This window comes from Leopardus geoffroyi, chromosome C1 (genome assembly GCF_018350155.1).
Source record: "Leopardus geoffroyi isolate Oge1 chromosome C1, O.geoffroyi_Oge1_pat1.0, whole genome shotgun sequence".
Classification (NCBI taxonomy): Eukaryota; Metazoa; Chordata; class Mammalia; order Carnivora; family Felidae; genus Leopardus; species Leopardus geoffroyi.
This window is the reverse complement of record NC_059328.1, coordinates 174,980,771-175,008,701: the sequence shown is the minus strand read 5'-3', so window position 1 is coordinate 175,008,701 and position 27,931 is coordinate 174,980,771. Positions and strand designations below refer to the sequence as shown.

Here is a 27,931-nt window from a genome sequence, read left to right as displayed (position 1 = left end):
TTTTTTTTTTTCCCTTGTGCCATAAACTTAACCACAAATTGTTACTATGGGAATAATAGTAACACTCACCTTGAGAAACAAGAGGCAATAAAGAATAAACAAAATAACCTGCAAATTGGTACTTTGAGAAGTGATAGAAAGCAGATATTTTATACTATATTAAATAGAATGTTTTATTTAATAAAACAGTGCTCTCATGGGAAATTGTTTTTTTTTTCTGAAGATCTGCAACTGTTGCAGAAATCTTTAACATTATTAAATATATGCTCTTTTCATAGTAAAACACTCCTGAGTATTGCTTCCCTGAGACAGAAGAACAAGTTGCTTTAAGATGTAAAAGAATATACTACAGTTCATTTTGCCACTCTGGTAATATAGGTGCAGGGGGAAAATGAAGAAATTGGAGCTTTGCCCTAAAAAATTCAAGCCCCATATATCTTGCGGTCATAATTTTGAAAATAAATCTAATTCTCTTCTTTACAGAGTACGCATGTAGACAAGGTTTGTAATGTAGATCACAGTGGTGCAACTTTGTGGCAGCTGTGTTTAGTCTGGTTTGGAGTACTATCAAAGAATGGGTATTAGGTTTTTTTCAAATGCCTCTCCAATCCCTGAACATGTATTTCCTTTCTGATTCTATACTGTTGGAGTCACTCCAATGCCTGGAAGAAGAAAAATAAGAGACACAGTGGTAGATGTCACACCTAATACAGATTCCAGCATAAGTATTCAGGAACTTCTAAGAATAGCTCTGAAAGCTTCCATACGCCTCAAAGCTTCTGCTCCAATATTTAAAAAATTGAAACCATTGTAATAACGCAAGACATTACACTTCTTTCCCTAATGAGAGCCTACCCCTGAAAAATATGAAATATTCCTAGATCTTTCCTAAATGTCAATGCACGTAAGCCTAATAAACATAATTAGACCAAAATTTTGTCATAATATTTTGTACTTCCAAACCAAGGGTAAAATAAAATACCTTTATTCTCTCCATTCATGAAATAGTTGATAGTTATTGCCCTACTAATTTACTATGAGAAATTTAGAACTTGAAATTCCAATAGCAACTATATGTGACAATAGATGTATCTTCCTTATTCTAAATGTTACAGTAGATGCAGATTATTTAATATTGTGCAGTTGTGGATAAAGTTCTATGTTTACCTTGTATCTTTCACTTTTCATGTTTACTCACTAAGTAACTTCCACTTTGTCAGTTATACATTTAATCAACACAAATTATTCACAAAAAAGAGTATTCTTTCTGACATTTTTTATAATTTCTAGAAAAGCCAGAGTTCTGCTTTTTGGATGAAGACAGTGGAATCTGTCGAGGTTATATGACTAGGTATTTTTATAGCAATGACACAAAGCAGTGTGAACGTTTCAAGTACGGTGGGTGCCTTGGCAATCAAAACAACTTTGAATCACTTGAGGAATGCAAGAACACCTGTGAAGATGCAGGTAAGTTTATTTCCCATCTCGTTTTACTTCATTTAGAGTCATTCCTTTAAAAATAAGGCATCTTAGAAGATGTTCAGCTTTACTCAGTTTTTGTTCCAGCCATGCAAATGAAGGAAGATACATTTGCATCCACTAAATCTGCTAAAAATTAGTCACTATGTTAACTTAAAAAAAAGAGGGCACTTGGGTGGCTCAGTCAGTTGAGCATCCAACTCTTGATTTCAGCTCAGGTCGTGATCCTAGGGTCACGATCTCATGGTCATAGTCTCAAGACCCACGTCAGGCTCTGCTCTGACAATGCGGAGACTGCTCAAGATTCTCTCTCTCCTCTCTCTCCCTCTTCCCTTCTCTAAAATAAAATAAATAATTTTGTAAAGCAATAGAAAGTTAAGAAATGTATAGTGGAAATTATTTCCATAGATTTTTTTTAAGTTACATTACTTAATTTTCTTTCCTGAGAATATTGTAGTACAATGTAGGCATAAGAATCAGGCTGCTGAAATCCCTTAGATTTATAACAATTTGAGAGCAAGTAGTACTTTGGAACCTACCGCAGAAAATCCATCATCTTTTTTCTAACCATAAAATTTATTAAAGGATTGCCTTAAACTTTCACTGTTAACTTTTTTGGCCAAGAACTACAAAGCTGCTCACAGAAATATTATCTTTTTAACTGTATATATAACTGTATATTAACTATATATGTGAGTATAGTAAATATTTACTGTTAACTAATTTAACATAGCAATGTGAAAAAATTTTCAGAAGTCTACTCTTAACACAACCACTATGCTTTGCTTTACATGTACAATTATGAACTTATGACACTGCTGTGTTTTAATTGGCTGTATTTTTTTCCCAGTGAATGATAACCAGCTGGATATGATTGTGAATAATACATTACTGTCTGAGACTACGGACAGTATATTACCACTTTATGCTACGACTAATACGTTACTGCCTGAATCTGTGAATAGTACATTACCGCTTGATTCTGTGAATAATGACTCCTTCACTCCCCAGCCTACCAACGTCCCTAGCTTTTTTGGTAAGGATCTTTTTAAAATTGCTACCAAAAAAATATTATGGTAGAAATAGAAATGGAAGGTATATTAGAACTTTGCATTTTTAAACAATGTAGCTCTTGTTATCTAATAATAGGTGTGTTGAAATACTGAGATTCAAAATGTTTAAGTCTTTCAGTCTCATAAGGGTGATAATTTTCCTAATCTATTTTAAAGTATGCTTTGAAGTAGGCTTTTGATTATATATCACATCAAAACATCCCTATGATATTCAACTCTATGCCAAATTATCATATAAAATAATTCTCACAATTATCAGCATCAACATCCGATGGTACAGTGCTATAATGGCAGCAATGTGTAAGGTGCTCTTAAATTGAGCATGGTATTGGGCAAGGCCTCAGGTGTTTGGTCACAGGACAGATTAGGAATTTGTTGACTAGCCATCCCCAAAGGTTAGGTCACTCTGAAAGGAATTTTCTTTTGGACTTCTGCAAAATTCTTTTCTGGGCTATGCCTGGGCTATTTAGGGCTATTCTGAAGATACTTTTCAGCATATTTATCAAATTTAAACAAACATTAAGGAAATATACCAACAAAACTGCAGAGCTGGAAAAAATAGTAAAATATTGGAAAACATAACCAGACACCACAAATATCTGGGCAGTTAAAAAGCATCTAGAAAGCTGAAAGTTAACAGGATAAAGTAAGGTCCTACCTAAATTTTAAAAGTCACATGTGCTCATTCAAGAATTGGAGATTTTGCTTAGAAGCAGTCCATGCGAAAGTTTTAAATGTAAAGTTGACAAGAATTGGAAGAGTTCTGTGGCTACTAAATTTGTAGCCTTTGGGTAAAAAGAGACAGGGGCAGGGGTTCTCCACCCCAGCCATGTATCAGAATCAGATGGGATTCAGAATCAGAGAGCCTCTGAGCAGGTCTTTGCAACAAACAAACAAACAAGCAAGCACATGGCAAACAAAATGTCTGCCCAGATGGATTTAAAGCACTGCAAATGTTAACTATCCCTCATCTAGAAGGAGGTATATACATACTGAGTTTAGTCTCACACTGACCTGATCATGTCTGTGGGATTTGCTTCAGCCCTGAATGACATACCTTAGAAGTCACAAAGAGAACCAGTAACATGGTTACAGAACGACTGGGAAGTATAAGGAGATGTGAGATCTAAAGAGGGAACATCATATAGGCTCTATCGTGTGAAAGAAAAATTAGGTTCTCTACATCCCTAAACCTCTGTCCTCTCCATTTTAATCTGCTCCTCCCCACATCCTTACCCTTCCTTATTTCCCTCAAGCCAGCCTAAGGATCAGGATTAATTTGTGAAATCTAAAGTAGATGTCTCTTTCTGTAAAGTGTTTATTTTTTCATGTGAGGTCTTAAAAAATGAATGGGTAGTTTAGGGATGAAATTCCCTAAATTGTAGGCATTCAAATTCTAATAGCACTTGAGTTGTCATTAAAGGGCATATAACATTTCAGAGGGAGTTTGAAAACATAGTATATTCAAATGCCTTCAGGTCCTTAGATTAGATTCTATAATTAGAGCAATGAATTCAATGCCAGATGAATTTGAGTCTCATTTTTAAACAATACTTTGTAATCATGGTAAGAATAAATGTCTTTCTAGTTCTGGTTTTTTATCTGTAAAATTAAGTAATTTCATTGCATTGTTTGTGTCCTTGCAGCCCTGTGTCTTTCAGTGACATTTTGTTTAATCCAGTTAAGAGTCACATATTGAAAAAGCATGCTAAATCCTATGGTGTGAAAGATGTGGAAGTTTAGAATAACAAACTTAATGGGCTTAAAGATACATGTGATACAATATATCTGCTAATAAAATAAATGCATGAAATCAATTTTCAATATGTTTCAATATTTTTTGTTTGGATTACTTCACTAATTCAAATAAAGGTCTTCATTCATTTGTCATTATAATGAATGGAGTAAGTCAGGAGATGTTTGTGCCTTAAAGTTTTATGAAATATAAAAATGATTTTTGGCAGGTACTTTACCAATATAGAAAGGAAGAGACGGGCACCTGAGTGACTCAGTCAGTTAAGCGTCCGGCTCTTGATCTCAGCTCAGGTCATGATCTTGAGGTTCGTGAATTTGAGCCCTCCATGGGGCCCTGTGCTAATGGTGCAGAGTCTGCTTGGGATTCTGTCTCTCCCTCTCCCTCTCTCTCTGCTCCTCCCCTGCTTGTGCTCTCTCCCTCAAAATAAATAAACTCAGAAGAAATGTCTTAATAAAAATTAAAAAAAAAAAAAAAGGAAGAGATAAAATACATGTGAGAAAGTAAATGAGTTTTCAATACTGTCTGATAAATGTCCTGAGTTTTTACGTAGCTGCACAATAAAAAGTATACCAAATTAATGGTTATAATGATGAATTATTAACTAAGGAAACAGTAAAAATTCACAACATGAACTTAAAAGAAAACATTAAGAGGATTTTTATTTAACACAAGAGACGTTTAATTCTTTCACAGTAACTGCATTTAAAATTAGGGAAAATCTGCCTCCTTTCTTTTTGTCTAGAGAATTTTATTTTTTATTGTATTTGTTTGCTTCAAAATCTAAATTCCTCTAGCCAGTTTGACTGTTTTTCCTTTTTTTTTTTTTTCCCTAGGAGTATTTATTTCTCATTCTTTTGTTTTTCTAACATTCCTAAGTCAGAACATGAAATAACGTTGCAGGAACCACTATGGGAATTTTGAGACCAAGAGGGGCTTAATGTGTAAAGGGTGACAGTGAAGCTCCACCTTAACTATTTTTAAGGTCTCCATGATCCCTCGTCCACCCCATTCAAGTGCAGGTCGGAATGCAGCCATCCCTCCTCAGTGCGACCTGGATGATCCTTTCTCCATCTCATCCAAGTAGCGGAATGCAGGAAGGCAACTGTGCCCCTACGTTTCCTATACCTAGATTATCTCTCTCCTATTCCACCAAAGGTTTTTGCTGAGGTCTATGAAGACACTCTTCATGTTCCAGCTCTAAAATAGCTACATCTACCAAAGTTTGCAATTATATTACGATATGTTATTACAATTTAAGAAAATATGGTTCCATGGTTTTTTTTTTCATTTTCTTTTTAACATTTATTCATTTTTGAGAGACAGAGACAGAGCATGAGTGGGGGAGGGGCAGAGAGAGAGGGAGACACAGAATTCGAAGCAGGCCCCGGCTGTGAACTGTCAGCACAGAGTCCGATGCCGGGTGCGAACTCACGGATGTGAGATCATGACCCGTGAGCGAAGTTGGCAGCTTAACTAAGCCACCCAAGCCCCGCTATGGTTCCATGTTTACGTAAGACCTTGTTATTCTAGGTTTTAGCAAATGTGTAAGCTTCTCTGTATTAGTTTCTTTTGAAAAGATGTAAATCTTTTTTTATTTTGATTCAGTGTATAGGAACAATATCATACCCCACAACACAAATAGGATAGTATTCATTTAAAATTCTTTCTGTTAAATAACAGTCCTTAGGTAGGATATTTGAATATTCCCAAAACACGCTAGATTATGTTGTTGTTATTAAGTAGAATATTTTTAAATATAATTTTAAAGTTTCTCTTCATGATGATAATAGGAAACATTTTGAAAGTTTTGCATGCTTTTACTAGAAAATGGTTTGGTGATTTTGTTTAATTGCTATTTATTCTTAACTACATATTGCACATAATCTTGAGAATTTTTTTTTCTAGTGAGCCATCTTGACTGAAGATATCTGAATGCTTACCAAGCATTCTCTCACTACATGTGTGAGAGAAATAATTCTAAAACAATCTCTGTAAACATGTGCAGTCTGTGCATAATTTTCAGAATGAAAAACTACCACAATTAGTTTTCTTTGAGTTTTCCCTTGTGACTGGCACTATATTATAGTAGATACAAGACTCCGAGCCTGAAGAGTTGGGCTCAAATCCCAGGTCTTTCACTTACTAGCTGTGCAACCTTGAGATACTTCATAACCTCTCTGAACCTTTTTTCCCAGTGTAAAATGAGGATGATAATACAGTACCCGCCTTACAGGTTCTGTTGTCAAGTGAAATCAGTCGATATACACAGCTCACTTAGCATAGTGCCTGATACCTATTCCATGCTATATAAATATTACCCATTATTATTATTTATGGAATTCATAGAAATACACTGACAGTGCAGAGCCTGCTTGGGATTCTCTCTCTCTCTCTCTCTCTCTCAATAAACTTTTAAAAAAGTGATTTATTGGGGCGCCTGGGTGGCGCAGTCAGTTAAGCGTCCGACTTCAGCCAGGTCACGATCTCGCGGTCCGGGAGTTCGAGCCCCGCGTCGGGCTCTGGGCTGATGGCTCAGAGCCTGGAGCCTGTTTCCGATTCTGTGTCTCCCTCTCTCTCTGCCCCTCCCCCGTTCGTGCTCTGTCTCTCTCTGTCCCAAAAATAAATAAACGTTGAAAAAAAAAAAGTGATTTATTTTCTTAGTTCTCTTTACTTCTGTATGTCAGCTCTTAATAGCTGCCTTGGGACTACATCAGTTACATGATATTTGGGAAAAAAATCTTCAGATAGACTTCAAAAGCCCACTGGCAACTCAATCTGATATTTGGAAAATCATTTGGGTACCTGAGACTCACTTTCTCTTGCCTGACTGTATTCAGCATATGCCCTATTGGCCAGATTCTACGTACATGTGAAAAAAAAAGAAAAACAGGGAGAAAAAAAAACATAAACATAAAACAAACATATACAGGCACACGTAGACATACACATACATCTGACAGAGAAAAGAAACACCTATATATTTGACCTAGTCCCTCATTGCTTCATTGGCCTTTTGGAAGCGATGTTATATAAACTGCCTGAATGAAAGACAGACACCATTACTGTTAATTTATAGATTTGCAAGACAATGTTGTCTTCTATTTGGCCTCTTGTTGAAGATGTGCTTATACATGGCAACCATGGAAACTTTTTGGAAAGAAACCATCCCCCATAATCTAAAGAGTTAACCATGCAGCTACATACCACAGTTAATCACCAGCACTGTCAACAACTGTGAAAAACCCCACTTCATCAAAAACCCACTGAAATAGCCCCCAAAAAGTGTCTTGTTTTTCACAATGTGCTCTCAGACCAAGAAACATAGAAACTTCCCTCATAATCTAAATATGCCTGCATGGTGAATCTGATGCCTCATACCCTGATTTTCTGATAAGGTGACTTTCTAAAAATAGATAGCTTGTGGAAGGGATCCATAAGACCTTCTATTTCCTGCCGGTAGAGCTGGTGAAAAACAAAAATGTGGCACTTCATCTCTGCCAAGACTGCTTCATCCAAATACAGTCACCCTAGGTGACCACTGACTACTTTCGCTAATCCTTTTCTTCCTGGACCATCTCTGGTTCCCCAGTCATGAGATTCCTCCAGACAAGTGTTTCTAAAACTTGAATACACAGATACTTTTAAAGAAAAAAACCACAGACTTCTAATTATTTTTAAACCAAGTTATATTGTATGACATTAATTTTGTATGGACAAGTAAAATAGTAGGAATAAACTAGTTATGCATGTGACGATTATACAACCATAAATCAAAACTTATTCACAAATTAATACAAGCTACAAACAAATTAATGATGGCACTTTAAAAATATTTTTAATATTTATTTATTTATTTATTTGAGAGAGAGAGAGAAAGAGTGTTAGAGAGAGAAAGAACAGGAGCAGGGGAGAGGCAGAGAGAGCAAGAGACACAGAATCAGAAGCAGGCTCCAGTCTCTGATCTGTTAGCACACAGCCTGATGTGGGGCTCAAACCCATGAACTGGGAGATGATGACCTGAGCCAGAGTCAAATGCTCAACCAACTGAACCATCCAAGCACCCCATGGCACTTTTTAATTGAAATTAGGGACACCTGGGTGGCTCAGTCGGTTAAGCGGCCAACTTCTGGTCAGGTCGTGATCTCCTGGTTCATGAGTTTGAGCCCTTTATCAGGCTCTGTGCTGACAACTCAGAGTCTGGAGCCTGCTTCAGATTCTGTGTCTCCCTCTTTCTCTGCCCCTCCTCCTCTCGCACTCTGTCTCTCTCTCTCTCTCTCTCTCTCAAAAATAAACAAACATTAAAAAAATATATAGTTGACATACAATATTATGTTAGTTTCAGGAGTACATTTATGGTGATTTGACATTTATGTTCACTATAAAATGATCACATAAATGTGGTTACCATCTGTCATCATACAAAGTAATTACAATATTATTCATTATACTCTCTCTGTTGTACTTTATACCCCCATGACTTATTTTATAACTGGCACTTTGTGCCTCTTAATCACCTTTACATATTTTGTCTATTCCTCTACCCCTTTGCCTTCTTACAACCACGAGTTTATTCTCTCTGTTTATAAGTTTTGTTTTTTATATTCCAGTATAAGGAATGGTTGTCTTTCTCTGACTTATCTTATTTGGCATAATACCCTCTATGGCTGACCATGATCTCACAAATTGCAAGTTCTCTTTCTTTCTCTTTTCTTTCTTTCTTTCTTTCTTTCTTTCTTTCTTTCTTTCTTTCTTTCTTTCTTTCTTTTTATGGCTGAGTGATATTCCATTGGGGGTATGTATATGTATGCATATACCACATCTTTATCCATTCATTTATTGATGGATATTTGGGGTGCTTCCCTATCTTGGCTATTGTAAATAACACTGCAGTGAACATAGGGGTGAATATATATTTTTAAATTAGTGTTTGCCTTCTTTGGATACTCAGTAGTGAAATTATTGGATCATAAGGTATTTCTAATTTTTTAAGAAGCCTCCATATAGTTTTCCATAGCTGCATCGAAATATACTTCCATCAATAGCACACGAGGGTTCCTTTTCCTCCACATTCTTGCCAACGCTTGTTATTTCTTGTCTTTTTGATACTAGCTATTCTGACAGGTCTAAGGTGACAACTCGTTGTTTTGATTTGCACTTCCTTGATGATTAGTAATGTTGAGCTTCTTTTCATGCACAGTAAAACCTTGGTTTGAGCATAATTTGTTCTGGAAACATGCTGTGTTTGAAATTGTTCATAATGAAACTTAGGAGAAAAGGTAATTTCACTAAACTTACCATTTGGTTTTGTCTTGGATTACCTAATACAGATAGTAGAACCTTGGTTTGCAAGCATAATTCGTTCCAAAAACACGCTTGTAATCAAGGCACTTGTATATCAAAGTGAATTTCCCCATAAGAAATAATGGATTCATTGCACAACCCAAAGATATTCACATAGAAATGATTACAATGCTGTAATATAATACAAAATAATAAAGAAAATATAAAATATAAAGAAACATAAACAAATTAACCTGCACCTCCCTTTGAAAGCCTTCGTGGCTGGTATTAGGGAGACAGGAGAGAGGAGGGTTATTGTGTAGGATGACTTTCATGATCACTAACGGGATCCCTGCTATCTCTTGGCTCAATGGAATCTTTCTGCATGGGGGCCTTTGTATATGCTCTCACAAATGTTGACTACAGGCCAGTATTAATAAACTCTTGTCATATACTGCTTTTAATGTAACTGGCAATAAAACAGCAGAGGAAAAGGGTCTATATCTGTAGGCAGCCTGACCTAGAATGAGGCAAACCATTCCTAAGTTTACCTTTGTATGGAAAAGTGAAGGACTGTCCACAGGTGCTTTGAAGTGACAAAAAATACACTAGTGCCAGTTGTGGGCACCTTCCAACATTCTGAAAAATCCCTGACTTCTGCCAAACACTGTGGCCTGAGACCCAGCATCCGAGCATGGGAGACAATCACCCACAATCCCGCAGCAAGAGGAAGAGAGGGAGAGAGAGAGAGAAGAACCATTGGCTCAGTTGTGATCATGTGATGTTCAGCATCACATACTACTCATATTGCAAGACAACACTCATTTATCAAGTTAAAATTTATTAGAAATGTTTGTTCATCTTGTGGAACACTCACAGAACAAGTTATCCACAATCCAAGGTTTTACTGTATTTCGTCGCCATTTGTATGTCTTCTTTAGAAAAATGTCTATTCAGGTCATCTGCTTACTTTTAAATTGTTGTTTTAGTGTTGAATTGTACAAGTTCTTTGTATATTTTGTGTATGAACACTTTTCAGATACATCATTTGCAAATAGCTTCTCAGTCTTAGAAGGTTGCCTTTTAGTTTTGTTGATCGTTTCCTTTGCTGTGCAAAAAAGCTTTTTATCTTGATGTAGTCCAACCTGTTTATTTTTGCTTTTGTTGCCTTTGCCTGAGGAGACAAACTCCTAAAATATTGGTAAGACCAATGTTCAAGAGTTTATTGCCTATGTTTTCTTTCAAGAGTTTATAGTTTCAGGTCTTAACATTCAGGTCTTTAATCCATTTTATTTTTGAACATGGTAAAGAAAGTGGTCCAGCTTTATTCTTTTGCATGTAGCTGACCAGTTTTCCCAAAACCACTTATTGGAAAGACTTGTTTTTTGTCCATTATGTTTTCTTCCCTCCTTTGTCATAGATTAATTGACCATATGAGTTTGGGTTTATTTCTGGGCATTTTTGTTCCATTGATCTGTGTGTCTGATTTTTGGTGGCACATGTTTTTTTGTTAAAAGGGGAAAAAATCCCCATTATCATATGAATTTGGTATATATTGCTATAGAGCAGGTTAGGAATGAGGAATAGGTTAGAAAATCTTGTGCTACTCTATGTTGTAATTCTCTGACGGCCCTTCTTCTCTTTGAATAATGACCAATCTTTGCAAGAATAAGTTTGAGAAGCATTATTATAAAATCTATTAATTAGGAAAATCCCAACTCCATCTTTTCTAGGGACACAGTAGAATATGGTTTCTAGTCTTCCATCAGATCTTAATGCTATTAAGTGGATAGCTGACTGGTTAATGCAAATATGATCACAGAATACATAAAAGCCTGGAACTCTGGTCTGTTATTTCTAGAATCAGTCCAGGGTGAATATGCAAATTCAATAATTCTTGTCTTTAAATATTTGATGTCTTTGATTACTGCTTGGCTCAGCACTGTTACTCTCAAGATTTGTTTCCACTGTCTTCATTTGATGACCTATCTTTTCCCTATTCAAACTTGATAAACTCAAACTCTACGCATGTAACTTGGAATAAGAAATATAGAAGACATTCTGAACCTGAGCTTCACAGGAGAGAATTTGGAAATTGGATATAAAAAGGAAGTTGTGACAGCTTTCTTTTTCTAATAACTATTAAAATATCTTTACTTATTGTTATCTTCTAGTTAGTTTTCAGAGAACATATCATAGTGGTTAAGAGCACTGGGTTTGGGGCAAAAAGATGTGGATTTAAATTCTAATTCTATTTGTCAACTCTTTTTTGTGGCCTTGAAAAAAAAATTATACAACTCTTGGCCTCAGCTTCCTCATTTGTTATATGTGGAGAGCATATCTCACAAAATTTTGTGATCATTATGATGACATATATAAAATTCTTAGCCCCAGGTTTAACATGCAATAAGGGGTCAAAAGTATTAGTATTTGAAGTTTTTGATGATGATTATCTGGTGTTGGTGGACGTTTATAGCAGGAAAAAATAATCAGGGGTATTACTTGTATATATTTTATTAGTAATAGTTTTTTAATATAACTAAAGCCTGTAACCTTGATCTGAAGTATCTTCATTCAGTATACTTAATACTATTACCTGAAATAAAATAAAGCACTTCTAAAATTCAAACATAATTATAAAACACCAATACATAGTTAGTGTCTTTGGATCATATTTCTAATCAGAAGACTTGCAAATCTGTGTTTCCAACTTTCTCTTATGACCTGAGGTTCAGATCCATTATACTTAATGTCGGTTCAGTTCAACAAATACCTCCTATATGATGGGAATTGTCACGGGAACTGGAAGTCTTTTGATAATAAAAAGGAAAGGTGGTTTTAGTCCTTCATAGGCTTGCCTTTGAAATGGGGGAAAAGCATAGATACAAAGATGACTTCACTGCCTGCACTATATGCTAAGACACAGAGCTGTACAAGTGTTATGGGAGGACAGGGTCACAATATTGTACTTCCACTGCAGGGTATCACAATTAAAATTTTGTCTTTTTAAAGCCTGGGTTCTATCTTCTATCTAATATCTTGGATTTATTTGTGTAGATGCTGGCTAATGCATGGGCATAGTTCACAATTCTCTCTTTATTCAGGGATTTTTCTAAGTAAAGCTACAATGAAAGAAAGCCATGATAAAATTATAAATTATAGGGGTACCTGGGTGGCTCAGTTGGTTAAGTGTCCTGCTCTAGGTTTCAGCTCAGGTCATGATCTCATGGTTCGTGGGAAGGAGCCCAGTGTCAGGCTCTGAGCTGACAGTGCGGAGCCTGCTTGGGATCTCTGTCCTCCTCTCTCTGTCCCTCCCCTGCTTGTGTGTTCTCTCTCTTTCTCAATATAAATAAATAAATATTAAAAACTAAAAAACATAAATTCTAAAGCTTATAACTATATTTCATACTATATTTTAAAATATTCCATCTTCTAGGTCAATCAGTCTAGAAATACTAGAATTATCTTCTCTCTAGCTCTCTTCCTGCCCACAGTCAATGTGGTAATTAATTTTATCTATCTCCAATGTACCTACGTCAGTTAGGGTCATCTCATATTCTCCTTTATTGCAAGTCTCCTGTAGAATTTAGCCTACCTATGCCTGGTTCAGCTTGCTTCATGTATCAAGAAAGAGCAGAACTGTTTTTTTGATCCTTTGATACTTTTGGCTGTTCATTAATGTCTATATCATAAAACCCAAGTCTATAAGTAGTCAAAAACCTTCTTAATTTGGTCTAAATCTACTCTTCCAGCCCTGCATCCCACTATACTCTCCATGTACTCTGTTCTTCAGATAGCCTGGAGATTTCAAAGTACCCCAAACAAACCAGGAATATCCTGACTTTTGTGCTTTCCTTCACCTATCTCCCCTGTATCTCTTCCCGTTGTTGAAATTACACTCTTCCTTAAATGCCAATCAAGAAACTAAATAAGCATTAATTTTCACCTTTCACTAAAATCTTGTAGGGTGTTCAATTTTGCAGATTTCATGAGGAAAAACTTTTCTAAATATAAGACATAATTATCTCAGGATAAATTATACTCGGAACAGTTTCATAATTTGTAATTTTACCATGGCTTGCTTTCTTTATGGTTTTATTTAGAAAAATCCCTGGATGATGATAACTTTGTAAACTCTTTCTATTGGGTTAGGCCATACCTAGGCCAAGAAATCCAACCAATAAATAGCTATACAACTTCTCTTCTTCTTTTTTAATCTGTGGAGGCTTCCATATCAGGGCAAGGTATCTTACTGTCTGTTCCTCCATGACCTTTCAATTTGAAATGCTTTTTACATTTCACTTTCAGCTACATTACTGTACACATAGGCCAAAAACAAAACAAACAAACAAAAAACCCAAAACCCCAAAACCAAAAAACAAAAATCCAAATCAAAACAAAACTCCACAGTACTCATTTTCCCATTCCCTGCTGTCTTTTCTTTTCTATATAGAATGTCAGTTTCTGCCCATTTAACACCAATTCTCCCTTGTTAGTGAATGGACTTTTCCTGTAGTACAGATTTATTCTCTATAAGTAGCAAATTGACAGATGGCAGGTTTACTCTCCATTTCTAACCACAGATTCCAATATCCAGCCTTTTCCTCATGGCCCCAGGACTCTGGGATCTAAAAATATTTTTATTATCTAATAATATTTCTAACATTATATATTTTATTTTGTAATGTGAACATTATAATGGCAGACAACTTGAAAAAATAGAAAAGAAAAAGGAAAATCAACCATATTTGCATTTCGCAGAGGCAATCGTGGCCAAACATTCTAGCATATTTCCTTCTAATATTTCTTTGCTATTTTTGATTCCTACCACACCATGAAGTAAATAAAATACAAGACTGAAAGTAGCTTCTGGAGAATCCCTAACAGCATAGAGGAAGCTCGGCATTGTGGAGCTATAACCTGGAGAACAGCTAAGCTTCCTACCTATGAAAACCATCTCTACAGTAATCAGCTACTTTTGTGGGTATGAGGAGAGAATAAAAGTAAATATAAATAAATGCACTGGAGGGGCTCAGTCAGTTGGGCATCTGACTGTGTCTCAGGTCATGATCTCACGTCTCGTGAGTTCGAACCCCGCATTGGGCTCTGTGCTGACAGCTCAGAGCCTGGAGCCTGCTTCAGATTCTGTGTCTGTCGCTCTCTCCCCTTCCCCTGCTTGCATCCTGTCTCTTTCTCTCTACCCAAAATAAATAAACATTAAAATAAATAAATACATACATACATATATACATATATACATACATACATACATACATACATACACTTCAGTAAGGTCCACATTAAGTAATTGTTTAGGCAATTTAAAACATCATTGTGTCAGTATATATTTATATAAACTTTCAGCAGAAAATTCAGCAGCATCTACCCAATTATAAGTTGAATATAGCTTTTACACAATTCTAATTTTAGAAATGTCTCTAGAAATATCTGAACCAGTGTGTAGATGCTCATGAGCCATTATCTGGAATTGAAAAAAAAATCATCTATATACACATGAGTAATGGATTGACTAAGTATACTATTGTCGATTCAAGAAATGAAATACTGTACATATTAAAAATGATATATATGAATATGGAAACATTCACAAAATATTATCAAGTATAAAAAGATACACAGTACTATATGCTCATACAGTATATGTTTACCTATGCAAACAATTTGCAGGAAGATATCCACCAAAACACTGAGGGTGGTTATGGGACAAGGGTCAAATTATAGAGAACTTTTGTTTTCTATTTGTTATACTTTTGTATTAATTCAGTGTTTTACAATGATAAACTGTAATTAGAAAGTTAAAATAGTTTTCTCTACTAGAAAATCATGGGAAAAAAAGAATATGTCATTCAAAGGAAAAAGGTTTATTATTCAATTCCCTAAAATAATCTCAGAAGACAAAAAATTTCCCAGCAAGTCATGGGGTGGTTCACAAATCCTAAATTGGTTGGTAAAATAAAAGCCTAAATATTAGGTATGTAAAGTGGGAGCAGAAAGACACCATAGTAAATATCCAAAGTGACTATAAAATTTAAGGTTTGCAGTCTAAGTTTCAGAGAAAATTTACATAAGCCACTTTAAATATAAAACTGATTTTTGGAGTACCGCCTTACAGTTTAGCAGCCATACTAGATCATGGCAGTTCCTGGCAGAATAGAAGTGGATCCTGAATTCTGAAATCTATCATAGACCCTCTAAATGGAAGCTATTCAACTTGTTGCTAATGGCAAGATCAAGACAGAATGCATTTGGTTATTAAATTCCCTTTGGAAAATGAACAGAAGTCAGGTTAGTGTCCTTTTATTCTTGCTTAAATATCTGAATAATTATAACCTAGATCAAAACAATTACATTATGCAACTACTTCAAAACCTTTATATTTTCTTTCATTGTAGATAACAAAGTCTGGATTTTGAGTAGGTGAGTGCTTATGTTTATCTAGAATAAATATGTCAATTGAAAACAGTCAAGCTTATCTCCTCATGAGGTACAAGAAATTTCGATTTCCTCACTTTTGGAGATTGAACCAGATGGTAATCAAGGACTCAAAAAATCTTGGAGCTAAAATGTCCTTGAGAAACCATCTATTTCATATTTTAATTATATTGTTGCCTGTGCTAAAGTAATCCAATGATACTCTCAACTTCTTTGAGTTAAAATGATTTTAGGAGAAATGAATTCGTTTACATAGAAGGTAGAATTCATGTTCTGAAGGTAATAGCCTTACAAAGACTCCCCATCTGATAATTATTGTATTAAAAACTTTTAAAAGTTAACTATAATACAACATTCTTAGTAACTAATTTCAAATTTTAACCTATCAAAATACTTGTATTTTTAGAATTAGGAACTGCGATATTTATCTGGGTCGAAGGTGAGTTGTATTTGATAATCTGTGTAGGTAGTGATTAAAGTCAGGACAAACAAATTGAGATAGATGGACAACAGTAACTGGGTCAGTCACGGATAGATGCTTTTTAAGCAGGAGCCAGTGTCTGATAAGAGGGACAATTCAAGTCCATATGCCAATTCCCAGGAGGTCAGAGAGCAGCAAGCCAGACACACTCTGGTTCTGATGTCAGAGTTTCAGATAGAGGCAATCTGATGCTTGAGACAAATTAACTTGTAGTGAAACTCTCTGATGGCATCTGTGCTGGTCAACTATAAAACCCCTGCCTTCTTCTTGCCCTGTCCCATATTATAGGAAACCTTTTCCCTTGGCTTTGGAGTAGATTTGGTGAATGGCAGACATTGTTGAAAGACTTGGTGCCCAAAGAAAGACAAAAGCTAGGGTACCTCTCCGCACCAAACTTGTATCCTCCATGGCTTCAGATCCCCCTGCAGAGGCTTGTTATTGTTCTAGCTTTCACCTGGTGTTCTAGGCTCTTGGCCTAGGATAACAGAGGCTCCTCCTTTGTTACCTTTAGTCTAGGGATTATAGCCTGAGATGTACTAGTCTATTTTGCTCTTATTTTGAAGTAGCCTTAATTTTGTGGTGCCAGGTTTACTACAGGTTAAGGAAAAAGAGGGATGGAATTGCTTCATGTTTTCAGAAAATTCTGTCTTGGGGGTGCCTGGCTGGCTCAGTTGGTAGAGCATACAACTCTCAATCTCCAGGTTCTAAGTTCGAGCCCCACGTTGGGTATAGAGAATAAAAAATAAAATGTTAAAAAAAAAAAGAAAAAAATTCTCTCTTGGAATAAGGAACTTTAGGTAGAATCTTGCTATTAAGACATAATAATTAACATTTGTAAAGAAGAAGTGTACAACTTACAGGTACATCTATGTATATTATCTTCAACTTACTGTGGGCTAATAAATCTTGTGTACAAAGTGCTAAAGTGAAACTGATGTATAAATCTTATCATCATACTCACACACCAGCTATGAAGCATCTATGGGTGCTTGTTGAGAAAAAAAAAATAGCCATTTTCTCTATTTCTCAAATCAGGCTGATTGCTTGTGGAGTATTTCTTTTGTATCTGAATACAGGTGATAACTTGAAAATTTGTGGAAACAGAAGTGGTAGCAACTGGTAACCTCCTCATATTCCAGACTCTGGGTTAATGAGAATCCAGAGCATATACATTGGGCAAGTTTGCACAATAGTAGGGCTCAATTACAGTGTATCTCTACTATACTGTTAGAAAATTTCTCTCACGGAAACCAATATTGGAGGCAGGAGACTTCAACATTGGAAGTTAAGCATATATTTTCACCAAATAACATCTTAATTTATATCTATGATGGCAATAATCATGCGCTATACTATAGCCCCCAAATAGGAATACATAAAAAAGAATTTAGACTACATGACTTTGTTTTAGTTTTATAGATCTAAGATGTTCTTTTAAAATCAGTATTTGTAGACCTAGGCAAAGACAGTATTCTTTATGTGATTACAGTTTTTGAATTTTGACAGAATTATCATCTTTCTAAAATGTCTTATATATTCTTTCTATGGTCATCCCATTCCATTTATTTTCCAGAATTTCTCTATTAAATAAGCCATTATATCAAGACACTCTAATCTTTATTTAAATTATCAAGAAGGCAGGAGGTAAATCCAGATCCTTATTTTTTTCATGTCTAATTAGGATTATACTACTGTTCATTACTTTAGATTAGATCTCATGTTTCCTTCAAATTGTTTCATTTTATTTCTTTTATAGTCTTTTCATTTAGGGTTTGCTTGCCATCAAACCATTTACAGCTTTCTGCACAACCTCTTTGCCTTCATTGGCTGGATTCCTCAAAGTTCTATTTTCTGCCAATTTTGCACATTTAGCATATCCTCTCTATTTTCTGTGCCACATCTCACTATTTGGCAAAGCCAGTACAGTTTTCTTTTATTGATTCCTCACTATCTACCAACTTGCCTGCAGTATTGGCTCACTAAGATCAAGCAGTTGAAATCTGCTGTTAAGAGTATCAGTTTCCCCTCACTGACAAGAATTCCCAAAAGAGCTAAAAGCTACCATTGAACTAAAACTATTTCTATGCTTTGCCTTAAGAAAATCAGTGATCCATGGGGCTCCTAGGTGGTTCAGGTGGTTGAGTGTCTGACTTGGGCTAAGGTCATGATCTTGCCAACTGTGTTCGGGGCGGGGGCGGGGGGGGGTGGTGGGAGCCACATAAGGTTCTCTATCAGCCCTGCTTTGGATCCTATGTCCCCATCTCTGTCTCTCTGCTTTGGATCCTATGTCCCCATCTCTGTCTCTCTGCCCCTCCTCCACTCACGCTTTCTCTCTCAAAAATAAACATTAAAAGAAGAAGAAGAAGAAGAAGAAGAAGAAGAAGAAGAAGAAGAAAATGAGTGATCCTTTTACTACCCTAGTTGCATTTTCTTTCTTCTGTTTTTAAAGTGGTTAGTCCCATTGACACATCAGCATTGACACACTGGCTTCAACCAAGTGTTTTATCTTACCTGCTTTAGCAATATCCCTTCCTTTGCAAAAACATCTAACTCATCTAGAACTGATTTTTCCATTCACAAGAAAACTTTCTTACTAAATCAAACCATCTCTTCAGGGCTCCTTCTCTGAAGCTTGAAATTAGAATTTGCTATACCTGAATTCCTGTGCTTTAAATTGTGATTACGTTACATCATTTAGAACTTTAGTCAAGAAAACACTCTTCCTCAGCTTCAATTCTTGCATCGTGCAGCAAATAAAGATTTGCTACATCAAATAAGGATTTTGCACCCCCCCAAAGTTGAACATTCATGAACAAAAATGATATATAAACATTGATTGTTTTTTCAAATGAATTTGGTTAACAAATTTTTGTAAGTTAATTTTTTGAATAGTAGTTTCTCTTATTAGGACAACTAGTTTTTTTCATTTTAAAGAGTCACCATAGCACTTCCCTTTAACAAATATATCTACTTTTTCATTTATTTGTGATAGATCTTACTGTAGTGTACACATGGTGATTAGTAAAGCATTTTCCTCAAATTGAAATACATGGATTTCAGAGAGTACTACCTTTATTCATTCAGATTACTGTTTTATATAAACATGCCACAAGACTGATCTATAAACAATAAATATTAAAGTCTCAGATTAACTATCATATGTGATTTACCGTGTTTTCTTGATGTTCTTAGAATTTTACGGTCCTTCCTGGTGTCTGACCCCAGCAGACAGAGGATTGTGTCAAGCCAATGTGAGCCGATTCTACTATAATTCAGTTATTGGGAAATGCCGCCCATTTAAATACAGTGGATGTGGAGGGAATGAAAATAATTTTACTTCTAAAAATGCATGTCTTAGGACTTGTAAAAAAGGTATAGAAAACATTCTTCCCCTTCAGTAGTACTTAGGATAACAATTTTAATGAAATTGTGAACAAATTTTAATCTAAGAAAATATTATGAAATTAGTTCTATTTACAATAAAAAATTATTATAATTAAGCTAATATATGTCCCCCTTTTACTTATTACATCTAGATGATAGTTCTGGAGATGTCAACTACAATTTCTCTTAATGTGTCTTCACAAAAAATAATTAGTTTTAAACAAAACATTTTATTCTTTTAATATTTATATACTAAGCTTTCATTTTAAATGATTATACCAAAATATTTGTAAACTATCTTATAATGCACATTTTAATGTGGTTACTAATTTTCTTCTGAGTATAAAAATGATGCATGTTTACTGAGTATCAATATATAAATAAAAATCACATATAATTCCACCAACCATATACAGCCACATGTTCACTTTAATAAAACAAGCATGAATTTCTAACTGAAGATGAATAAAAATCAGTAACATTCTTATCCATTTTTGCTAATTCTTATATATGCAAAATGACTTCCTTAGAATTAGGTTGTTCTACACAAAGACAGACAAATTAGAGGCTTTTAAGCCATTTTTTTGTTTTAAATATTAAAGGATAATTTGAGAAAATTTTAGATAAAATGTTTTATTATATTACTTTATTATGCATAATAAATTTGTTTCTCTTCCTTTTGTAGGCTTCATCCAAAGAACATCAAAAGGAGGATTAATTAAAACTAAAAGAAAAAGAAAGAAGCAGACAGTGAAAATAGGATACGAAAAAATTTTTGTTAAGAAAATATAAATTTGGGGGCACCTGAAGTGGCTCAGTCTGTTAAGCGTCTGATTCTTGCTCTTGGCTAGGTCATGATTTCATGGTTGGGGAGATTGAGCCCCACCTTGGGCTCTGTGGGTCAGGTTCTGTGCTGACAGCATGGAGCCTGCTTGGGATTTTCTCTGCCCTCCCCCACTCACATACTCTCTTTTTCTCTAAATAAATAAATAAACAAAAAAAAATAAATAAATCTTACATTGTTACATTAGTTCTAAATATTTTGGATGAAACTTTTCACTATAATTTTTATTTTTTTTCCTGAAATCCTTTTAATGAATATTTCCATCAATTTTCTATGTACAAATTAACTGCTATTAATACATTTTTATCAGAATTCATTCCTTAATCTAGTCAAATTGCTTACTCAAGGACAATGATTAACTGACTACTGTGAATTTACCTATTCTCTCAATTCCTTTATATTTTTCATTAACTACAAGCTATCATTTACTGGCCACATCAAGACAGTCCATTTTTCCATTTGGTGATTATCTGTTTGAGAATATGTTGTCATTTATTTGTTTCGATCATGTGTATGATGATCTTTATAGTCTATGCCCAAATTGATAAATGCAGATATTAAGGATCAAGCACTTTTTGGATTTCACATCAAACATGGTGACAAGCATTTGCTTCTATAAGGATCACTCAACTGTGCGAAAGCTGGTAATAATACAATTCTATTATGTGCTTCCCTCCATAGACATAATTTTTCTCCTTTCTTATAAACCAGTACCTCAATCAATCTTGAGCCATACCATTATCTGAACAAAGAGAGTCAACTCTATCATGTGCCTGCCTGATTTTGATTGATCTAACTATTTTGTGTATGTTTGTGTGCTTATGACTCACTATACTAGTAAAAATGGTTCAATGTTAAGTACAGATCATGGTAAGAAGAAACTTGGTGGAAAGGGAAGTTTTTAATGGCAATCAAAAGTGAATTGTGTTTATATACTTCCAATTTTATTGTTTAACAAAATTTTCTCTTACCCCAAATAGCAAGAATACTGAATCCTACTGAAACTTATTCATTTATCATTAAGCTTTGCATGCAATGCAACCAATAAGTAAGTCATGGGGGAAGTAAGCTTCAGGGGGAAGAAAAAGTCATGTTATTTATGTAGAAAAGGAAGGTCTACTACTGAAAAGTCTATCAGCAAGGAAGATTCCACTAGAAAAATCTATGTACTATTCACTCTCAGGGTTTTAAATAATCTCTCCGTGGAGTTAACTCACTTTATCCAGATCCTTTTCTGCTGATCTATGTGCAGTCTGGCATCTCAACAGACTCCTAGACATTTCAGTTCCTATAATATTCACCTCAAACTTTGCATTTAAATTTGAACTTGTCATCTAGAAACAACTAATCACTTCATCTGCTTAGTTTAGCTTTATGATTTCTCTCTAGCAATAGTATTATAATTCTCTGTTCCTGTGACTTGAAAGTTTGACCCCGGTTTTGACTTCTTTTTTCTCATGTACGTATCTGATCAGTCTCTAAACACTAGTGCTTCCTTTTTCATAAAGTTCATCCAACTCCAGGGTTTTTGCCCCTTCTGCATTCTTCACATCAGTATTGATTTAATTCCTAAGAATTAATTCCTTAGAGCATATTTCTCCACCACTCAAAATCCATCAAGGACTCACTAGTTGGTACTTAACCCCACCCTATCCCCCACAATTTTATTTTGTTCTATATATATTACACTACTGCCCTCTTTCATGACTATTTCAATTTAATTAAAAGGGTATATACTGTTCACTAAATACTCTTTATTTAGTCAGCTTATTCATGCTGATTTCCTACTTAAAAATATTATCTTTTCCAGACTATCCATGTGAAGCCAGGGTTCAGCTGATGTGAGCTATAAAATTATTCTGTTTTGTGGCCGAATATGAAGTCCTAAGATACAATTACAAATTACTTTCATCCTAAAGCATAAAAATTATATCATTATAAAATAGTGTCAATTTTTTTCACTTAAAAATTTTATATCTTGATTTCAAATATAATATATATACATAATATATACATAAGTAACTGCCTTAGACTGGATCTTTGCTGTGGAATTTGAGACTTGGAAATCAAAATCCCTGTGAAATATGCTTTGTATCATTATACATGGAGAGTAATACCTTTAAATAAACAATATGGTCTCCTAAGTTAACCTATCTGCCACCAAGGACATAGAAGTAGCACATTAGTGAGTTGACGGTTTTCTCCAACAATCATTCACGGGTTCATTACTTAATCAAGAAATACTCACACTCAGGTGATTTCTAATTTTTAATGCATGAGAATATTATTTTTACTGTGTTTTAAATAAGAAGCTCTCTGGTTGTATTGTCTTACTTTGTGTTACATAATTAAATACATCTAACTGTGAATTTTATATAGAATTACTTTATACAGCATTTATATGTATTTACCTACTTAGTTTTCTCTCTGTTCAAAATTAATGGATCATGCTGAAAACTGCCCAAATGATTTTAGTGTTTACATTATAATAAATAAAATATTCTGAATAATGAAGCATAGCTGTTATGTTCATGAAGGTTTTTTTTCTTTCTTGTTTTGAAATTTTTTTAATGTGTATTTATTTTGGGGGAGAGACAGAGACAGAACACAAGTGGGAGAGGGGCAGAGAGAGGGAAACAATTTTGAAGCAGGCTCCAGGCTCTGAGTTGTCAGCACAGGGCCCAACATGGGATCATGACCTGAGATGAAGTCGGACCGTTAACCAACTGAGCCACCCAGACACCCCTCATGAAGGTTTTATTTTATTTTTTTATTATTTTTTATTTATATTTGACAGAGAGAGCATGAATGGGGTGGGGGGGGAGGGGAGGCAGAGAGAAAGGGGGTCAGAGGATCTGAACTGAGCTCTGCACTACCAGCAGCAAGCCCAGTGCAGGGCTCGAACCTACCAGCTGTGAAATCATCTTGAGCTGAAGTTGGACATTCAACCGGCTGAGCCACCCAGGTACCCCATGAAGTTTTTTTTTTTTTAATGTTTATTTTGAGAGAGAGAGAGAGAGAGAGAGAGAATGCAAGCATGAGATGCATGTGAGCAGAGAAGGGGCAGAGAGGGTGAGAAAGAATCTCAAATAGGCTCTTTGCTATCAGTGTAGAGCCCAACCCCGGCTTGAACCCATGACTGTGACATCATGGCTTGAGCCGAAATCAAGAATTGGATGCTCAGCCAACTGAGCCATCCAGGTGTCCCATCATGAAGTTTCTTATACCTCAGAAAAAATTTAGTGTTCTTCAGTTATTACACAGATTAAGTCCTAAGACAAAGAAAAAAATTGTTCCATAAACTCCAGTTGACTTTCACCTTCTTTAATTAGAATTTGCTAATAATCTCCTTTCAATTACAAATGTGTATTCATGTACTAGGACTTCTTATTTGTCGAACACACTAGTACATATGCCTTAAAATCCATACTCCAACCCATATTTCTACCAATCACCTCATATAATTCTATAAATTATATATATGTGTGTGTGTGTGTGTATATATATATATATATTTAAATATATTTCATGTAACTATGTATTATATATGACTTCCAATCTTGACTATTGAAAATGTCCTGGCCCATTTCCATACCAGAAGAAAATGACATTAAAGTAACTATTTAGGAGAAATCTAGGGTTCTTTCATAAGCTGCTCCTGCTCTTGTCTCATTTTTTTGAAGTTAGCATTTGAATTTAGTCTCCAACCTTTGACTTTCAGTTCTTTCTTAAGAAATTTAGCATGAACACACCTGAATTGCTTTTCCTGTATTCTGCTCTATAGAACATGAGACCTTCATCTTAGTCTCTCAGGACCAATCTCTGAACTATAGCTGGTGTCTTGGATAGAATTATTCAGACCACTTTTTTAAGGGAGTAGTGATACATGGTAATTCATTTTACCAGAGAGACAGAGAGAGAGAGAGAGAGAGAGAGATGTGTATAAGCATTTATTCATATAATACAATAAAATAGAGCATTATGACAATGAGTAGGACTTCCTCATCCAAAACTTCTGACTAAAATTCTTCATCTAAAAAAATTCTGGCCCCAGCAGTCTGAAATGAAACAAGGATATATTTGATCACAAAATTGGAAAGGCTACGGGTGTCTGGGTGGCTCAGTCTGTTAAGCATCCAATTTCGGCTCAGGTCATGATATCTTAGCTTGTGAGTTCGAGTCCCACATCGGGCTCTGTGCTGACAGCTTAGAGCCTGGAGCCTGTTTCAGATTCTGTGTCTCCCTCTCTCTCTGCCCCTCCCCCACTCTCTCATGCACATTCTCTCTCTCTCTCTCTCTCTCTAAAAATAAAACAAACATTAAAAAAAAAATGGAAAGGCCAAAGGTATTTTACCTAAGTATAGATGGACTCAGGGCTTTATGCTGTCAATAAAACTCAGTCCATCTTTATTCCTGATTCTGCTGCCCAACATTTATTACCTTTTTTAATCTCACAGGGTTTCAAGATGACTTCCAGAATTTAAGGCCCACATCCTCTCCAATAAAGTTTTCTAGAAACATTTAGACTTGTTCCCTGGCCTCAGGCACAATCCATGAAAGAAATAATTGATAGGCTGGATTTCATTAAAATTAAAAATTTATGCTGTACAAAATCTAGTATCAAGAGATTAGAAGACATTGAACGGGGAGACAATATTTCAAAAGACACATCTGATAAGGGACTGTTATATAAAACATTCAAAGAACTTTTAAAACTAAAAAAATAATAACCTTATTAAAAAATGGTTCAAAGATCTTAACAGATACCTCACCAAAGAAGATCTACAGATGACACAAGCATATTAAAAGATGCTCTATACCATCAGTAAACTACAAATTACAACAGTGAGCTACTACTATAAATCTATTAGAATGACCAAAATCAGGGGCACCTGGGTGGCTCAGTCGGTTGGGCGTCTGACTTCACCTCAGGTCATGATCTCGCAGTTGGGAGTTCGAGCCCCACGTCAGGCTCTGTGCTGACAGAGCCTGGAGCCTGCTTTGGATTCTGTGCCTCCTTCTTACTCTACCCCTCCCCGACTTGTGCTCTGTCTCTGTCAAAAATAAATAAATGTAAAAAAAAAAAAAAAAAGAATGGCCAAAATCAGTACACAGACGCCACCAAATGCTAGGAAAGATGTGGGTAGAGCAAGAACAACTCTTATTTATTACTGGTAGGAATGCAAAATGGTACAGCCACTTTGGAAAACAATTTGGCAGTTTCTTACAAAAATAAACATACTCTTAACTATACCATTTGGCAATCATTCTCCTTGCTATTTACCCAAAGAAGTTGAAAATGTTTATCCACACAAGAGTGTGCACACAGCTATTTGTAGCAACTTGATTCATAATGGCCATAACTTGGAAGAAACCAAGATGTCCTTGAGCAGATGAATGGATAAACTGTTACATCTAGACAACGGAATATTATTCAATGTCAGAAAGAAATGAATTACCAAACCATGAAAAGATATGGAAGAACTTTAATGAATATTACTAAGTGAAAGAAGACAATCTGAAAAAGTCTATATGTTTATGATCCCAAATATATGGTGTTCTGGAAAAGGTAAAACTAAGGTAAAAAGATCAGGGATAGGTAGGAAAGGAAAGATGAATAGGCAGAGCACAGAGGATTTTCAGAACAGTAAAAATACTCTGTATGATATCTCACAATGATAGAAATACATCATTATATATTTATCCAAACCCACAGGTTGTACAGCAACAGGAGTGAGCCAATGTAAACTATGGACTTCGGATGATGATTTATGTGTCAACGGAGGTTCAACTATAACAAAAATACCACTCTGCTGGGGGATGTTGATAATCGGGGAGGTCATGCATGTGTCATGGTAGAGGATAAATGGAAAAACTCTGGACTTTTCCTTCAATTTTGTTATGAACATAAAATTGCTCTAAATTTTTTTTATTAAAAAAAAATCGTGGCTACACTCTTTGACCCAAATATCTTATGGCCAGCCCTGACCCAACATCACGTTTAGAGAACTGTGACTTTCTGATTAACCAGGTTTGATTCACAAGTCCATTCCAAGATACCCAACTGATATAAGCACTATCTGAAATCTGTGATCAGACTGCTAGGGTTGGGACTAGAGTGAGACCACAGGCACAAAATTTGAGAGGATGTTAAAAAGAAGTCAGTAGGGGCGCCTGGGTGGCGCAGTCGGTTGAGCGTCCGACTTCAGCCAGGTCACGATCTCGCGGTCCGTGAGTTCGAGCCCCGCGTCAGGCTCTGGGCTGATGGCTCAGAGCCTGGAGCCTGTTTCCGATTCTGTGTCTCCCTCTCTCTCTGCCCCTCCCCCGTTCATGCTCTGTCTCTCTCTGTCCCAAAAATAAATAAACGTTGAAAAAAAAAAAAATTTAAAAAAAAAAATAAATAAATAAAAAGAAGTCAGTAACTAAGAAATAATTTTTTAATACAGCATTCTTAAAAAATAAAGCAATTCATGATGAAAATATCCAAGTTATTAAAAAGACAGGATCAGGGGCGCCTGGGTGGCGCAGTCGGTTAAGCGTCCGACTTCAGCCAGGTCACGATCTCGCGGTCCGGGAGTTCGAGCCCCGCGTCGGGCTCTGGGCTGATGGCTCAGAGCCTGGAGCCTGTTTCCGATTCTGTGTCTCCCTCTCTCTCTGCCCCTCCCCCGTTCATGCTCTGTCTCTCTCTGTCCCAAAAATAAATAAACGTTGAAAAAAAAATTTAAAAAGACAGGATCAGTAACAACCATATTGGAATCTGAGGCAAAAGGAAAAAACACTAATATTGATGATTTGTTAAGAATATAAAGACGGTTCACATTTGGTCATTATTAGTGTAATAAAAAGTATTTTCAGACAAAAATAACCAAGTTTTTATTTAATAAATAAAGTTCATTTGACTAAAATTCAACACTCGTTCCATGATTTAAAACTTTGAGCAAAACAGAGATCTTCCTAATGAAGCAGATCTACCAAAAACCTAGAACATGATATGTATGTGGTAAAATTTCAGAAACATTCCCATTAAATTCAGGAATAGGACCAAAATGCTCTCCATTACCATTACTATTCAACACATCCAGGTAGTCTTAATTTTATACTGAAACAAAAAGATAAGAAACAGAAACTAAGTATAAATATTACATCATAGTTTCATATAATATGCTTGTTATAAGTGAAAA

At 35.4% G+C, this 27,931-nt stretch overlaps 1 protein-coding gene across 3 annotated transcripts in view; it reads left to right on the top strand.

The window, feature by feature from the left end:
* Nucleotides 1–23,258, top strand: part of TFPI (tissue factor pathway inhibitor) — a 105,718-nt gene extending 82,460 nt beyond the window's left edge. For 2 of the 3 annotated variants that reach the window (XM_045480456.1, XM_045480455.1), the window contains 4 exons: nt 1,291–1,467; nt 2,330–2,515; nt 19,715–19,894; nt 20,592–23,258. In XM_045480456.1, the coding sequence (XP_045336412.1) occupies nt 1,291–1,467; nt 2,330–2,515; nt 19,715–19,894; nt 20,592–20,698 (650 nt within the window). In that variant the 3' untranslated portion in view covers nt 20,699–23,258. Of the gene's footprint in view, nt 1–1,290; nt 1,468–2,329; nt 2,516–16,001; nt 16,027–19,714; nt 19,895–20,591 lie in introns of all 3 variants that reach the window. The other variant, XR_006713032.1, reaches the window with a different exon arrangement.
* The last annotated feature ends 4,673 nt before the right edge of the window (nt 23,259–27,931 follow it).